Here is a 17,399-nt window from a genome sequence, read left to right as displayed (position 1 = left end):
GCACCAGCGGTGCCAAGCCTGAAAGTGTAGGGGGCGGGGCCTAGTCGGCGGCTCCGCCCCGCCCCGCCCGGGGAGAGAGAGAGAGAGAGAGAGAGAGCGGAAGAGAGAGAGCGCGAGTTGGTGCGCGTGCGCGCGTGTCCACGTGGCCCTCCCCGCCCCCTGCGGCCATGATCGAGGTGTTGGCGTCGCTGCAGCGGGGCGCCGCGTTCCTGGCGGGGGAGGCGCTGGAGTGCGTGGTGACGCTGCGCAACCCGCTCCCGCCCGACGCCACCTCCGCCTCCAGGTACCCGTCCCGGGGGGGGGGGGATTGAGGTGGGGGGACTCTCTGCCCGAGCCGCTGCAGGCCGGGTGATCCTTGGCCCAGGCTCTCGAGGCCTCCGCTGCTCTCTTGGGTGTCGCCCCCCCCCGCCCGCAGTTCGTTAAAGTCCCCCTTCGTAACAGAATCGCAGAGCTGGAAGGGACCTCGAAGGTCATCTAGTCCAACCCCTTTGCCCGAGTAAGGAGTCCGGAGAAGTGGCTGGCTGTACGTGGTTGGCTGTAGCTACACCATTGTTCTTTTTTTCCAGCCTTATTTTGCTCTACCTTGAATTCCCCTTTGCCGGGCAGGGTTCTGGGTTCAAATATGCGGAGATCCAACTCGGTGGACTCCCTAGACTAGGGGTCTCCAAACTTGGCCCTTTTATGACCCCTGTCCCCCAATTCCTGAAAGGCTGCCACAGGGAAGAGGGCATTGATATATTCTCTAGGGCAGGGGGTAGGCAACCTTGGCTCTTTTATGACTCGTGGACTTCAACTCCCAAAATTCCTCAGCCAGCATATATGGCTGAGGAATTCTGGGAGTTGAAGTCCACGAGTCATAAAAGGGCCAGGTTTGAAGACCCCTGCCCTAGACTCTGCAGTGTGGGAGACCCCCTTCCCCCAAAAGACACGCCCTTTGCTCTAGGGAGGCGGGTTGTAGCTGCTTCCCCCCCCCCCGTCAGTTGGGAGGAGGCCCTGCATTTGAGGAGGTGATGGGGCGGCAGCGGCAGTGGCCTCTTCTGGGACGGGGGTCCCTGGTGGGCCCGACGCCCTATGCTGCCTTCAGCTAAACAAGGATGGCAGTGATGGGAACTGGGCCCAGACAGAATCTGGAGTGGGTGGGTGGGTGGGGGTCCCGTTTGCATATCTTGTTAGGTTCCTATGCCCCCCACCTGTCCTGCAAGGTGACTCCGGGTGGCATATAAATTATAGGAACAAGTGAAGAATAATTTTAAAAGGCTAAAAGGAACTGGCATTAAAATGTTCAAAACTGCGCTAAAAGCTCCCCTGCAAGAACCAAAAGAGGTGGGTGGGAGGGGAATGGCCCTCAGAGGCCTCCAGACAAGAAAGCCCATCTTTGATTCCCCCCCCCCAGTAGGGCCAAAAGGGAGGGGGCAGCTTTCACCTCTGGGGCCAGACGGGGCCGCAGGGGCTGGGCCAAGGCAAGAAAAGCTCCCTTCTTGACCTGCCTGCTTCGGTTCCCTAACAGGCCTCTCCCGCTAGCGCGATTGGCATGGTCTGGTCCCATCTCCGGATACCCTGGGTCTATGGGGGGGCTTCAAAGGTAACTACCAACACCTTGGATCCAAAAGCAAACTGGCCACCAGTGCAGCTCGCACACTGACTGTGTTAGACGTGCAACCGGAGGTGTTCCCAAGACTACGCGCGCCCACCTTGCACTCTGCACCAGTTGCACCAGCCAAATACTCTTCAAGGGCAGCCCCAGGGTTGGTAGAAATTCTAGCCCGCTGAATAATATCAAACAGCAAGTTGAAATTAGACAGAGATTTATTGGACACAACGGTTTGCAAAGCGTGGTGGACTCCAAATAAATATTTGAGCCACACCTAGTCACAACAAAGACACACATTATATGCATTCTATCCCGAAGCCTTGGCCCCTCCTCTGTGGCTTCATTGGCTGAGCTTTAGAGGTTACAATCTTATCAGAATCGCCTAAACAAAATACATTATCCCTGCCCCTTACTATTTTGCTTCACCTATTCCCTTATATGTATGTTAGCATGAAATCCTACAGCCTAGTGTGGAAATCCTATAGCCCAGTGGTTCTTAACCTGGGCGATATCGCCCCCCAGGGGGCAATTTCATTTTTCAGGGGGGCGATGGAACAAAAAGGGGGCGATATGGGGGTGATAGAGTGAGAAGTTTTGGGGACACTTTTGAGCCTACCCCTGTAGCTCCGAGCCTCCTCCGCCATTTGGAGAGACAGACAGAGACAGAGAGAGGCACTTGTGCTTCTCTCTCTCTGGTGCGGATTTGCCCCCTTGCAGGGCTCCTGATTGGCCCTGCGCCTGGGTGCCCCGCCCCCTGGGAGAAGTGCAGCCAGGAAGTCCGTTTCCCTGGCTGGCCCCGTCCCAGGTGCATGTGGCTGGGGAACCGCGTGGGGGATCCACGGGATCCCCGCTGGAAGCAGCCCGCCAGAGCCTCAACTTCCTGCAAGCCACGACCCCGAGCGATCCCCAGCCGCGGGACCGTTGACTGGGAAGGCTGCTTTGTCGGCGAAGAATGTGAGGTGAGTAGAAGATGGGGAGAGAAAGGGAGAGGGGAGGCATTTTCCAATCAGCAACAGAAGAGCCCCGGCCAGACCCACGGGAACGCCTCCTCCTGGAGCCCGGCGCCAGCTTCCTTGCCTTCCTTCTCCTCCCTTCTTCCTCCTGCTGCCCTCCAGGGCAGCAGTCCCGGCTGGGCCGGCGGCCAGCGGGGGCATCGCTCCCTAGGCAACGCTGGTGGGTCGCAGATCGCCGGGAGCGTTGCGCGGTGCGGAGCGGCCCCACTCCTCCACAATGGACCTACCGGCAGCACAGGAGGCTCCAGCGTTGGTCCTGGCAGGAGGCGGATCATTGCCCTGGTTCCGACCGAGGATGCCGGCGGCGCAGGAGAAGGTTTGGCAACGCAGCTGATGGGGGTGTTCCGCAGATGCCCTGGGAGGCTTGGCGATGCAGCCGACGGGCGGGGCATTTCGCAGATGCCCCGTGGCCCCGACTTGAGCCTGGGGACGCCAGCAGCACGTGGGACGGCCTGCCAACATGACCGTGAGCAGCAGGCAGCAGAGCTGGGTGCCTCCTGCGGCGACAGGGGGTCTTCTGCTGCCTCCTGCCGCCCCTCCCCGCCCCTTCGGTGGCCTCTGCCTTTTCTCTCTCTCTCTCTCTCCTCACCTCACCTGGAGAAAGAAGGGGGGAGGGAGAGGAAAGAGAGGGAGAGGGGAAAGAGAGAAAGGAAAGAGAGAGGAAGCGCAAGTGCCTCTGTCCCCCCCTCTCTCCTCACCTGGAGAAAAAAGGGGGGAGGGAGGGAGGGAGAGGAAAGAGAGAGGGAGAGGGGAAAGAGAAAAAGAGAGAGAGAAAGAGAGGCAGCACAAGTGCCTCTCTCCCCCCCCCTCTCTCTCTCCTCACCTGGAGAAAGAAGTGTGGAGGGAGGGAGAGGAAAGATTTGACCACCCACCCAGTCTGCTCTAAAGGCACAGTGAAAACACAGCCAGCACTCCCCCTGAAAATCTCTCATTTTCACTCATTTCAAGCTAGCAGTTGTGGGTCTAAATAGCTTGACTACTCCTGTGATATATAGATTAAAATGTAATTATTAAAAGTCTCTGAATATTCGAACCTTGCCCAGCCCTCACATCCACAAAATTATTAGCTTTATTTTGGGGGAGAGAAATGAAAGTTTATATAAATTCATTTCACATTTTTAGAGGTCTGCAGTATTGCAAAGTTTAAAAGCCCCTGGCAGACTAAATCAGTTAAAGTTATGAGCAGTTTATCAGTGGGCGTTCCATTTTAATCTGTTGGGCTATCGGAGATATGGGGAAAAGACTGGAAATAAATTATTTGCATCGATATGTCCTGATGACAATTTTAAAGAAAACAAAAAAAAAAAAAGGGTTTGCATAAATTGAAGAATTATTTCCTATGTTGTGATTGAGAGGTTATGTTGGGGGAGGGGGGCGATGACAACCTCATTGGCTCAAGGGGGCGATTCGGTCAAAAAGGTTAAGAACCACTGCTATAGCCTACGTGTAGAAATCTTACAAGGTACGTGTACATGTAGAAATTGTGTAGAAATCTTGCAGCCTATGTGTAGAAAATTTTGTGTAGAAATCTTAACAGTCTACATGTAGAAATTTTACAGAATTACGTGTCACTTAACTTCACTTTTCTAAAATTTTATTCCTTACACCAGGTAGAGGGCATTGTTAAATTGTTATCTGAGCAAAAATCACTAGACTTGAGATGGGGAGCCATATATATTGTTTAAGTAAATTATAAAGTATTGGAAGAGGTTATACTATCCCAAATAGACCCAATGTGCAGTTTGGGGGTCCTTCTAGACTCATGACTCCTGCTCAAGGAGCAGAAGGGCTGGAGGGCCTTAGCGCAACTTCCTGTGGGGCACCCATCTTCGGCATGAGACTCATCTCACAGTTTCTCCTGCTTTGGTCACCTCCACGACCTGTATAGGGCTGCCCTGGAGGAGCATCCAGAGCAGACATGTCAAACTGCCGGCCCACGGGCCGGATGCATCACACCAAAACCGCACCCACCCCATTGCCGGCAATGGGGAAAAAGTTGTGATATGTTGTGTGACGTCACGAGTCTGACATGCCTGGTCCAGAGGCTTTGGCTGCTGCACAGTGCAGTGGCGCAGGAGTTATGGATGTTCCTAGGTGTGTATGTGCTGAACTTTGTGCCGTGAGTTTCCTTGCTTGCCAGTTTACCTCTTGAGTGCCTCTTTGATTGGATTTTATAATCGGTTTTAATGGTTGGTTTTATTGCACACTGTCCAAAGTTCCCTTGTATAAAATGGGCAGCCCTATAAATTTGATAACTAAAAATAAATAAATTACCTAGATGAGGCAATAGAAGGAATGCTCTTCAAATTTGCAGATGACACAAGGCTGGAAATGGAGGAGCATTGTTGATAACTAAAAAGGCAGAATCGAACAGAAACCTAGCGGGGGGAATTGCTAAAACTTTAGAACAGTGGTTCTCAACCTGTGGGTCAGGACCCCATTTGGGGTCGAACGACCATTTCATGGGGGTCGCCAAACAACGCAGTCCGCCATTTTTCCCCCCTTTTTCTTAGCTGTGCTACTCCCTTTTATTCTATTGGCTTTTGAAAGCCGATAGAATAGACTCTCTTGAATAGAGTCTAATTCTATTGGCTTTCCAAAGCCATTAGGAATTGTCCAGGCTGTCTCTGCCTTGCTGAGCCCGCCAAAAGTCCCAGTCTGCCAACGGTGCTGCACCAGTTGAGTAGTCCTCGACTTACGACCGGTTGAGTAGTCCTCAACTTACGACCGGTTGGGGGGTCGCGGCATTAAAAAGGTTGAGAACCACTGCTTTAGAAGATAGACTCAAGATTATTCAGGAGGCTCCTGAGAGACTTGAGCTTTGGGCCCTATTCAACAAGATGCAATTCAGTGATGAGAAAAGGAATGTCCTGCAGTTAGGCAGGAAAAACCAGATACACAGGTAGGAGACAGGCAGTACCTGGCTTAACAATGGTGAGAGTGATCTAGTAGACAATCACTTAAGTATGAGTCAGCAATGTGCTGCAGCTACCAAAAACACCAGTGCAGTTCTGCAATGCTGCATCAACAGAGGGGCAGTATCAAAATCACCGGAAGAGATAACACCATTTTATACTGTGCTAGTGAGGACACATTGGGAATACTGCATTCAGATCTGGTCACGGCAGTACAAAAATGGCGAGACTCTGAAAACATGCAGACAAGAGCGACAAAGATGATCCTGGGTCTTGTAGCCGTGGTTTTAGCGCAGTTTTTAGTAATATTTTAATGTCGGTTTGTTTTAATCTTTCAATTATTTTTCACTTCCATGATTTATAAGAGGCTAAATTGTACAATGAGCTACTAAGGGAACTACAGGTCAGTGTGTTTAGCTGAATGAAGGGAAGGCTTAGGGGAGACCTGATACCGGTAGCTGCCCCCCAATACCTGAAGGGCTGCCACAGGGAAGAGGGCATTGATATATTCTCTAGGGCAGGGGTAGGCAACCTTAGCTCTTTTATGACTTGTGGACTTCAACTCCCAGAATTCCTGAGCCAGCCACGCTGAGGGGAAAGGGAGAGGTTTCTAAGCTGAGCCATGCTGGCTCAGGAATTCTGGGAGTTGAAGTCCTCGAGTCATAAAAGAGCCAGGGTTGCCTACCCCTGTTCTAGGGCAAGAAGCAATGGGTGGAAGCTCCTCAGAGGGAAATGGAAATAAGAAGGAATTTACTGACAGTGGGAATGATTAATCAGTGGAACAGCTTGCCTCCTGGAATTATGGGTACTAGAGTTTTTTTAAAAAAAGATTGGACGACCATTTCTCCGGGATGTTATAAGAACTCCTGCCCCGGTCAGGGAGTTAGACTAGAACAGCGGTTCTCAACCTGTGGGTCGGGACCCCATTTGGGGTCAAATGACCATTTCATGGGGGTCGCCAAACAATGCAGTCCGCCATTTTTTTTCCCCTTTTCCTTAGCTGTGCTACTCCCTTTTATTCTATTGGCTTTTGAAAGCCAATAGAATAGACTCTCTTGAATAGAGACTAATTCTATTGGCTTTTGAAAGCCAATAGAATAGACTCTCTTGAATAGAGTTTAATTCTACTGGCTTTCAAAAGCCAATAGGAATTGTCCAGGCTGTCTCTGCCCTGCTGAGCCCGCCAAAAGTCCCATTCTGCAAAGGGTGCTGCACCAGTTGAGTAGTCCTCGACTTACGACCGGTTGAGTAGTCCTTGACTTACGACCGGTTAGGGATCGCAGCATTAAAAAGGTTGAGAACCACTGGACTAGAAGATCTCCAAGGTCCCTTCCAGCCCTATGTTTTTATGATTCTAAGTTCAGGAGTATATTGAAATACTTGAATATTGTGTCTCATCTAACAAAATGCTTTTACATGCTGAGGAATATAGAATGTTGCGCTTAATAGGAAAAATCTGGTAAAAAGGTACAGGGTAGGAGATACACAGTTTGGCAGCAGTGTGTGTGAGAAAGAACTGGGTGTCACAGCACGCATCAGCCAACAATGTGCTGCAACTGTTGAAGGATGTGATGTTGGCTTCCAAGATAGCGTTGAGATCCAGACAGTTCTGCTTCGTCTTTTCTGCCTTGCTCAGCCTACGCCTTGGACACCGGCTCCGGTTCTGCTTATCACCCTAAAAAGAAGGGGGGAGGGCAGGTTATGGCATGAAAGCTGGAGAGGGTCTTGGGGGCCAAACCCTATACAGGGAGCAAGACCTGGGCGTGTTTAGCCTAAGAAAGAGGCAGGAGAGCAGCTTTCCCAGCCCCAGGGAACATGGGAGGAAGCAGCCTTAACAGGGAGAGATCCAGATTCAAAAATAAGGTGGAAATTCCTGCATCGGAGAGCTCTGAAGCAGCTCCAAATCTCTTGGATTCAGGGAGGTTTCGAGGTAGAGGCTGGATAGCCAGTTATTGGAGTGGGGTCTGAGGCTTTGGGAGAGGGTTGGAGTCCCCGATTCTGTGATTCTGTAGCGATGCCTGTTTGGAATGCAACAGTCCCGTTGTGCGCCACTGACCAGCGTTTTATAGCCAGTACAACTCGCTTTTTTTTTTTTTTTGATGTATAGAAACATTTCCAAAATGCTCATTTAGTACTTGAAAGGGAAGGTTTTGTGAGGTTTCATGCTCATATTCTTTCCATACTCTGCCCCAAAATGGATTAACAGGAAGTAATGATTGTGAGCGGCCTCAGTGAGCCTTTTGGCTTAGCAGTTCTGCCCCATTCTTGGCGTTTGCTGCTGAACGAATGCAACGCAGGCAGGTGTGCCTCCTGCTGGTAGTGGTGCATCAGCAGCTGCCAAGCCCTTCTCTGCATGGCGGTTCCCCTCCTGGCCTTGGGGAATCTCTGCTCTCCGGCATCACAGCCTTCATTCTCCAGAAAGGGTGGGGGGGTGTCTGCAAAGGCCCAAAAACTGCTCTTGACCATTGGAGATGCCAGATGCCCTCTTTGGCTCAAGCTTCAAGTAGCCACTCTTTTTCGGGGAGGGGGGGGCTGCTGCTGGAGGTGTCTGTCTTGGGGGGCACGAGGTCTGTGATGTCTGTACTTGTGCAAACGAATGGCAGGGGTTCTCCTGCAAGAAGACAGGAAAGGATTGTGTAATTTTCCAGATGTGCTTGTCTTATTGGTTGTCAGGAGCCCCTGTGATCTTAGCTTCCTCAAAAGGAAAAAGCACCACCCTGATGTGGCTCTTTGGTTCTTCTGTCATGCTCTGCAGCCTCCCTTGCTTCTTCTCGGGCCTTTTGAGGCCTGCAGCCAGCAAGAAAAGTCCTCAGCACAAAATGTGCAACAAAGTGTGTGTGGTGTGTGTGTCTGTGTTTCAGCTCTTCCTCCTGAAAGGCACTTCCTCTGGGCAGGCTTCCTTCAGAGCCACTCTAAGGCCATAGCTTGCTACCCCGAGCTGTAGCTACCCCGCTCAGGCCCAGATCCTTCCTGGATCCTGAGCGGGAGGACCAGCCTCTACAACATGCAGGCTTGATGGTCTAGTTTGAAGACAAGACCGGCTGGTCACTCTTCCTAATCAGGTTCCTAGGCTATTCTGCAAGTTGTTTGCAAGGATTAAGGATGGTGCTGTTCTATGGGCAGAGTAGCCCTCCCCATGCCAGCCAGACAGGCAGCAAAGAGGAGGGCTGCAGCAATGGGGGCCTTGGCTGGAGATTATGCAAAGAGCAGACTTGTTCTTCAGTGTGGTGTTTCAGGATGAAGCTGTCAGCTACTTGTGAAAACACGTAACACTTTGCTAGGTTCACATGTTGACTGGATCAGTGGTGGGCTTCCACTGTTTTTCGGGCCCTTGGAGCTGATTCTCCCCCCCCCCCAGGGCCAAGTACCGTCTTTTGCTGTCCAAGTGCTGAGATGTGCAATCCACTCTAGCTAAGTTCACACAGCTGTCCAATCCAAAACCCCAAACCTACATATTTCCACCTTCCGTTCCCATCTTGAGGCCTTTGGGGTGTGAAGCATCCCCGCCTGCTACTGGCAGCTCCCTGGACTCTTGCCTTGCTGCAGGAGGTCTGGCAGTTACAACTCTGGCCTCCTCAGAGCTGGGAGCTGCAATGATGATGATGGTGGAACTGGGATCTTTTGTAGAACGGAGGTCAGGACAAACCGAAAGCAAGAAGGAAGAGAGATGCTGGTCAAAAGGCAGGAGGATGTGGACCAGAGCCCATTGGAAAAGGGAGCTTCTCCGTTGACCAGGTGCTGGGTGACTGGCCTTGAGCTGATCCAATCAGATAACAGGTTAATGAATGGACGGTCAAGAGGCCACTCCCAGCGCAAAGCAAAGAGGGTGGACAGCCTGGGAAAGAGGAACGCAAGGGTAGCTGGAGCGGCCTCTTTTGCAGGTCAATCCCATTTGGTGGTTTTTTGTGTTCCGCAAGAGAGTTCCAGAGGCCAGGATTAACTAGTTGGGCTGATCGTGGCTTGTATCTAAACCAGTGATGGCGAACCTTTTAGAGACCGAGTGCCCAAACTGCAACCCAAAACCCATTTATGTATCATCGGGTGCCGGGTGGGCGTGGCCCATTGGGTGAGCGTGGCTGCAGTGGTAAGGGCAGGCTGGGTGGGACTAAAAAGTTCAATCAATTCCAACTTTGCAAGATCTTTTTTTTTCCTGCGAGAAGTTGAAATTGATTGACTGAACCCTTTTTTTTTTTTTTGCACACGGCGGCGGAGGCCTAAAGCAAAAACATTTTATAAAACCCAGCTGAAGGCCTAGGACTGGGGCAATGGCATGCGTGCCCACAGAGAGGGCTCTGAGTGCCGCCTCTGGCACCCGTGCCATAGGTTGACCACCACTGATCTAAACTCTGTTACAAGGTGATCACCCGAGCAGAGTCCTGGCAAGCTGAAGCTGGGGCTGTGGAGGAGGCAGCGGGCTTTGGGTCACTTAGGTTCTCCACCAAAGACTGTGGCCGCCCCGGGTGGGGCAGAGTGCACCAACCCCATATCCTGCGCAGTGACGCAGCAGCCCCTGAAGCTGCCCAGGAGCCCCATCCGCCCCCCAGGGACATCAGGAAGGGCGACATAATCGCGTAGAGCAGCCAGGAGGATCAGCTGGGACTTGCTCCTGGTGAAACTGATGGACTGCAGGCAGGAACTCTGTATGAACTGTCCTCGGACGATTGGACAAGAAATACGAATGAAAATCGGCTTCAGAATGCTTTCTACAGAACCCTGTTGAACTCATGCAGAGTGTCAGAAATATTACGCAGTTACACATGTTATAGTCGTTAAAAGTTAACCACATTTCTCAAGATTCCTATGCAATACAGTCACTTTGAAATTATATTTGTATTCAATCTGAAGGGTCTGCCGTAACCACCAAAAGTTTTTCAGGAAGCAAAACCGTGGAAAAAAGGTGTTGACTGGTGATGAAGCGAGCCATAGCCGGGCCGAAAGCCGTCCCCCACCCTTCCAAGGGGGTCGTCTCCTTTCCTGAGCAGCATGGCTGGCAGCCTGACCTCGGAAGACAGCTGGAGCCTGAGCGGTCCAGGCTGACCAGGATTCAAGCAGCAGGGAAGGCAGGCTCCTGAGGGGTCCTTGAGAGGAGCCAGAGCCCCAGACCCTCCATTAGATGGGGCCAAATAGAGGCCGGCATCAGGGTTGTAGGAGGGAATAATTTCACAAGAAACGGGTTCTTGGGCAGAGCACAAAAGGTGCCTGCTGATTAGAGGATTTTGTGGGCTGAATAGCCCAGCGCCCTCCCCATGCCCAGTTCTCTCCTGGCATCCTGGGAGCAGCCAAGGCTGCCTCAGAAGTTCCAAAGGGGGCTTGTTGAAAAGGTAAAGCAGAGTATGGGCGCTGTAGTCCTAGAGAAGGAGGAGAAGGCACGAACCTTATGTAGAAAATGGCACTTGCTATGAGAAGGTCCACCTGGCCCTCTGAAGGTTTTTTTTTCCCCATCGGACTCTAGCAGTGACCTGCCAGGTGGCCTGGCCCTGGCCTTCGCTTGCCTTCCTCTTCCTGACAATCCTGTCCTCTTTCTTTCTTCCAGTGAAATTCTGGCCTGGGCCAGTGCTCAGATCCACTGCCAGTTGCACACCAGCGAGACCCGGGTTGCTCTGCCACCTTCACAAGATACCAGCTTTGATGCCCAGGCGGAAAATGAGACTGTCTTTGTGCCCAATAGAGGTAAGTTGCATCTCAAGGAGGGAGCCTCAGGGGGGCTGGGCTGGTGTCCATTGCCTGATCCCAGAGGATCAAAATGGGAGCCCCTGGGACTTGGAAAGGGAGGCCATTGCCGGTCTTCCAAGTGAGGTACGACAGACTGAAGAGTGCCCTGAAAGTGGAGCCAACAGTCGTGGCAAAGACCACAGAAGCAGTGAGTGGACCGCTTCCTTGGAGTTTCTCTGGATAAGGAGAGGATGGGAGATCGCCTGCATAGGCTTTGGATGACTACTCTTCATGAGTGTAGGCTGCAGGACGGTGCTTTTCTGTGGTTTTGAGTGCCAGGAGACAAAGGGATCGCTTGGTCACAGCTGCTGCAGAGACTTTGAAAGGACACTGTCATGGTTCTGATGCTAAAGACCAATTAAGTCAGAACTCCAAGGCTAGAGGTTTCCTCAAAGAACATGTTTATTGCTTACAAAATATCTGCACGGGCAAAAGTGAAACCAAGTCTGAAATTCCCTCCAAAGAGATTATTACAAAGTCAAGCTTTCCACCCTAGTGCTATGCAGTCGGCTATGTACTAGAATAATTTGATGGGCTTTCTAACAAAACACCCAACCCTCTAAGCCAGTGGTGGTGAATCTATACCACGCGTGCCAGAGGCGGTACTCAGAACCCTCTCTCTGGGCATGTGCGCCGTTTCCCCAGCCCCATCTCCTCCCGCGGCCCCTTCCTCACCAGCAGCCCCAGGAGGAGAGTCACCCCCAGCACGGCCTGCAAGGAGCAGCGCAGCCAAGGACATGGCAATTGGGCAGCGGAGACAAGAGTCCGCCCTTGTGCCCCAGTGCGTGCAGTTGATGCTGAGGGGCACAGGTGGAGGGCGTGGCTACCATTGTGCTGCTGGGCCGCCTGGGCGATCTGCAGTGGACCGTGGAACCGGTGGGTGGGCAGGACGGGAGTGGGACAGGGTGGGTGTGGAGCATGCGGTGCAGGGTGAGGACGGTTTTTGGGCACTCGGTCTCTAAAAGGTTTGCCATCACTGCTCTAAGCTAACCAATAGAATGACCTTGGTTCCCACGGACACAGAATTGTTTAGACTAGCAAAAATAGTCCACACCCCCTCCCTTTCAGGTGGCAACCTAGAACGAGCATGATGGCTGCAGCCAGGTTCCTTGTAGAGTTGACAGACACAAAATTTGCAAACCTCACTTGCTAATTACTTTTGGAAATTGCCCATTAACTCCTCATAAGCTATTAAAGGCTTTTGGACCATAAGTCTTCCTTCAATCCTGAAGGGCAGCCCAAAAGGGCAGAGGTGGGGAGAATAGGCGGGGGGGGGGGGAGTTGCAGGGCTCCTGTGGTCATATGTGCTGCTAGGTAGGGGGGTTGAGTCTTCCAGGGGCAGCTGCGGCTTTGCAATGCAGCCCCCTCCTCCCCCCTTTGCGCACACAGCCTGTGCTGAGCCTCCCCCACTCCTTGAGCCACCCCCACAATCCTTATCTGGGGTTCTGCCCTCTTAATGGATCACAATTCTTGTGTAACCACAACCGGAAGAGCCCAGATTGCAGTTGTGAAGCGAAGTGGTCACCTGGCATCTCACTTAATGATTGCTCTGTTCAGCGACAGAGATTTTGGTCCAATTCGTGCTTGTACGTCGAGGTGACTTGTACATTGTTACTTCTGATAATCCTTGGCAGGCTGGTTGCTGGCACCGGGACCGATCGAGGAGGAGGATCATATAGATTACAAGAGAAGGGATCTGGGATCAGGAGATTGACATTTGTGGCCTTCAGGGGGATGAGGGGGTGGCTAAATTTCTTTATTGCTTGAGATGATGGTTGGAAGTCACCATTTTTTTTCTCTTTATTGCATTCTTGTTTTTCTTTTCTTTTTTTTGTATTTTTCTCCTTTAAGTCTAGTTTGTATTAGATTTCACTATTATAACCAATAAAAGTTACATTAAAAAAAATAGAACAGGAAGGGGAAGGCCTTGCTGTGGGCTAGTGACATGCGTTGCCTTGCAGGGGAGCGGGGTCAGTGCATCCTGTCGACACCCCCAAAGATCCTCTTCTGTGACTTGAGGCTGGATCCCGGCGAGTCCAAAAGCTGTGAGTGCTGCCTTCCCCCCGGGTTGCCCAGAGGGGGGATGATGGGTGGGTGGTTGCCCCAGAGCCGCAGATGGGCAGCAGGAGGGGCTGAGAGCAGAACCCGCCTAACGAGGTTCAGTTTCCTTGCCTGCCCGTGGCTCAGCTGGCCTGGCTCAGCGGCCCCTCCCTCTGCCCCCAGACTCCTACTGCGAGACGCTGCCAGTGGACGGACCGCCCTCCTTCCGTGGCCAGGCAGTAAAGTATGTCTACAAGCTGACCATCGGCTGCCAGCGGGTGAACTCGGCCATCAAGCTGCTCCGGGTCCCCTTCCGTGTGATGGTGCTGCAGGGTAAGCCCCCCTTGGCCTCCGCCTGGAACTCCAGCCCGCCAGACCTCTGACTTTGTGCCCCCGTCTCCCCAGGGCTCAGAGACTACCCCTTCCCCCAGGATGAGGCCGTGGCCCCCTCAAACCCGTTCTTGGAGGAGGAAGAGGGCAGCGTGAAAAAGACATCCCGCCTGGTGGACCTGGCCACAGAGCTCCTGACGGTCGCGACTTCACGGCGGAGTTTGCGTGAGTCCCCTCTCCCGCCGGATGTTCGTCCCTTGTGGCCCTCACCAAAACCCACCAGGGTCCTCTGTGGCTGTGGGCCCCATCCTTGGTCTCCAGTCCCCCATAGGGGGCTCCACCTGTGCCCTCCCTTCCATCGTGCCCAGTGGTTCCTTTGGAAGAAGGTGTCCAAGTGTCCCACAGCCCCTTCCTGACCCCAGCAGCCGATGCGAGGCTCTCCTTGTGAGGCTGAGCACAGCAGGCCTGGACCCCTGACCTTCCATCCTGGGCACCTCTGTCAGCCTCAAGAGGCAGCTCCCCATGGGGCCCTGCAGCCCAGGTGACTCCCTCCCCTTTATAAGCAATGCTGCTTCACTTGGGGCCTGTGCTGGGCCACAGAGCCGCCCCAACCACCCCCAGCCTTAGGGCAGCGCTGTCCATCCCCAGACTTGTTCAACATCAGCAGTGCCCAGGGCCGAGTGGCCACCTTCTGCATCTTCAAGACCATCTACAAGATTGGGGAGGACGTGGTGGGGACCTTCAGCTTCTCCAAGGGTGACACGCCGTGTCTGCAGGTGAGGGGGGGGCTACCCAGGGATTGTGCAGACGGAGGATCAGGAGGCCCACCTTTGCTGACAGTCTCTGTCCCCGCCAGTACCTGGTGAGCCTGCAGACGGAGGAGCGGGTGCAGGACGCCTTCCAGCGCCGCAGGGGGCAGGCTGCGTCCTATAGCACCCACGCCCGGCACCAGGAGTCCTGCCTGCACACGGCCCGGACCAGCTTCAGCCTGCCCATCCCCCTCAGCTCGGCCCCAGGATTCAGCACCAACGTCGGTGAGCCTGCTGAGTCGGAGCTCCTGAAGCAGCCCTGGTCTTCTGGGGGAGCCCTCCCAGAAGGGAGCTGGGGCAATGGGGGGGGGCTGCTCTCACAGCCTCGTGTGGCGGGGAGGTGAGCAGACCAGCCTGGCTCCCCTTGCCCTGAGTGCCCACCTGCCTGCCTTCCACAGTGTCCCTCCAGTGGAGGCTCCACTTTGAGTTTGTCACTCTGCGGGACGTGGCCGAGGCGCCCGTGACGCCCAAGGACCCATCGGAAGCCGCCAGCTGGACAGGAGTGGAGCAGATGGACGTGGACACTTTCAGCTGGGACTTGCCCATCAAGGTGCTGCCCACCAGTCCCCTGCTGGCCACCTCTGTCTCGCAGTTGCCCAGCTGCAGCGCTCTCACCATCTAGACTGGCTGGCAGGAGAGAAACTGGGTGACCCTGGAAGGCTCCTTCTGACACTACCTGAAGCCTGGGGACTCTTCCTCCTCCGTTGGCAGGCTGTGGCCGGCAAGACCTGGCCCCTGTTCTGGCTGGAGCATTTTTCCTCCCCATGGAGACCCAGTGAAGCCCTTGCCCTTCCCTGTACCTTAGGAAACAGCTATGTTGAAAAGGGGAGGGGCCTCTTTTCTGCTCTTCCACCCCACCCAACAGTCTCTTTTGTGTCTGTCAATAAATGGTTCTCCTACCCCCCCCCCCATGTGCCCATGGCAGCTTCCCCACCCCAGGATGCAGGGGAGCAGGCCAGGGGCCCGCGTGCCTGGCTGGAGGATGAGCCCTGCCCTTTGACCCAGGAGCCCCACTTCTGCAGCAGGAGGAAGGAGCAGGAGCCCAGGATAGTCCCTGGCTGCCCTGCCACCTACCTGGGACCAGGGAGCAGTGTCGGAGGGCACCCTCTGTGTGCCCAGGAGTGGGGGAGAAGGGTGCAGGCTGGGTGGGGCTTAGGGGGAGAACAGAGCGGGGGGTAGTGGATGGAAAGTGGCCATTCTCCACATTTATTGTGGCTGCCAGGAGGGAGTTGGTTGAGGAAGGAGGTGGTACTCATGCTGGGACCCCCAGCGAACAGGCAAGCGCCCTTTTGGCCTGGCAAAGTCTGCTCTAGCTGAGCCAAGGCAGATCCTGGCCCCTCGGCCAGTGCCTCTGCTGTGGACATAGCTGCTTCGGGAGGGGGAGGCCTTGAGGAAGCCCTGTGCGGGCAGGGCCAGATGGGGCCACGTGGCCGACAGACGGCTCCTCTTGCAAGGCCAGCACAGCTGAGGGCAGTGGCCGGTTCTTTGGCTTCACGCAAGTACACAGAACACTGAACCTGTGGCTCCTGTGAGGCCTCCGTGCCTCAGCCTCTCCTTTGGCTTCAGCTGGTTGCCCCTGGGAAAAAGCTTCCCTTGTGGAAATCCAGGTAAAATCTCCCTCCTCACACCTGAGCTATTCTCTCTGGTGCCCGAGGGGTGCTGTGCAAACATCTCTGTCTTATTTGCGCAGCTCGCCAAAGGGGCTCCCTGGCTGCCTTTGCCGTGCAGAGAGCTAGGCGACTTTTCGCCTTGGTTGGCTTTCTTCACGTCTCTCGCACGCAAACCATCGGCTTCCCCCAGACTCCACCTGGGCTTCCACTCTGGAGAGGAACCGCTGAGGGGTGGGGTCCCAGGTGGGGGGCCCTGGCAGGAGCTGGATCCCTGCTTAGTGAAGACTTCTGGAATTAATGGGTTCCATTTCATTCCTGATAACCTGGGAAGAGGGTTCTCCAGTCGAGCCCTTCTCCCACCCAGCACTGGTTGGCTGAGACCGGAGGGACAAAGGCTCACCCCCTGATCCCAGCAGCCCCTCTTGCTGGAGGAGTACTAGGGCAGGCCCCGGAGCCCCCATGGTTCTGGTGGGCAGGACTCGGGTGGCGCAGTGGTGGGCTCCATTCCGAAGCATCGGGCTCCTCCCTGAGGGGCTTTGGCTGGTAGACAATCCCCACCTGGGTCTTTGTGGGTTTCAGTTCCTGCTAACCTGGATACTTCTTTGGCATTTGGGGGGGAGGGGTCTGCTTGGTTCACGGTGGGGTCTTGTGGGAAAACAGTTCAGTCTGGCCACTGCCCTTCCCGGACCCTTCCCCGCTTGGCTCCTTTCCAGAGCCCTGCAGCAACTCTGGTTTCAGAGATTATGAAAAGAAGTGGCTGCTGGGGTGGGGCATGAGACACAAGGTCCCTCTCCCCACTGGAGGTTCCCAACAACCCAGTTCTGGCCAGGATTGCAGTGTGGGCTGTGCTCCATTTAATAGCCGGGGGGGAGGGGCATTTTCCTGGGTTTCATGTTTGATCCCAGGCCTGCTTTGTATTGTGTGATTCTGCAAGAACGTAGCCAAGCTCTTCAGATCTTGTAATCCAATCTTACTTTGGTCAGTGAAGAGTTTGGCTTTTCTTACAGCCCTTAAGTTACTCTGTAACTCAAGTTACTTCTTTTTACCTTTTTAGGGAAGAAATTTTAGTATAAGTGGTGTCGTTCCCTGTGAATTTAATTGAACGATCACTAAATAAATGGAAGTAACACTAGGGAGTTGTGTCTTGCTGGTGTTTTGCCATCAGGCTCAGTGGAGGTAGAACGTCATTAGTGCCTGTTTCAAATGATAATTATCAAATTTATTGACTTGGTTTGATTTCCACAGATGGACACAAAATCTAACCTCCACTTGCTTTTGGGATGGAGGGAACCGATGCTATCCACTCACTAAGAGGCTCCATGACTGCTAGGTTAACCCTTGTCTGCCCCTCTTTCCTTGCTGTATTTCTTAACCTCTCC

The 17,399-nt window shown here is 53.8% G+C and overlaps 1 protein-coding gene across 1 annotated transcript; it reads left to right on the top strand.

Moving 5' to 3' along the window:
• The first annotated feature begins 124 nt into the window (after positions 1-124).
• RGP1 (RGP1 homolog, RAB6A GEF complex partner 1) lies at positions 125-17,152 on the top strand. The gene is made up of 8 exons (XM_039368971.1): positions 125-283; positions 11,053-11,189; positions 13,193-13,276; positions 13,455-13,604; positions 13,677-13,826; positions 14,250-14,377; positions 14,458-14,635; positions 14,809-17,152. Exons 1-8 carry the CDS (start codon positions 168-170, stop codon positions 15,030-15,032), a joined length of 1,167 nt encoding a protein of 388 aa, XP_039224905.1. The 5' UTR covers positions 125-167; the 3' UTR covers positions 15,033-17,152.
• The last annotated feature ends 247 nt before the right edge of the window (positions 17,153-17,399 follow it).

The sequence above is a fragment of the Crotalus tigris genome, unplaced genomic scaffold (assembly GCF_016545835.1).
Source record: "Crotalus tigris isolate CLP2741 ecotype Arizona unplaced genomic scaffold, ASM1654583v1 scf7180000020963.25688851:1431469, whole genome shotgun sequence".
NCBI lineage: Eukaryota > Metazoa > Chordata > Lepidosauria > Squamata > Viperidae > Crotalus > Crotalus tigris.
Note: the sequence above shows the minus strand (reverse complement) of the source record. Positions and strands in the feature narration are given on the sequence as shown.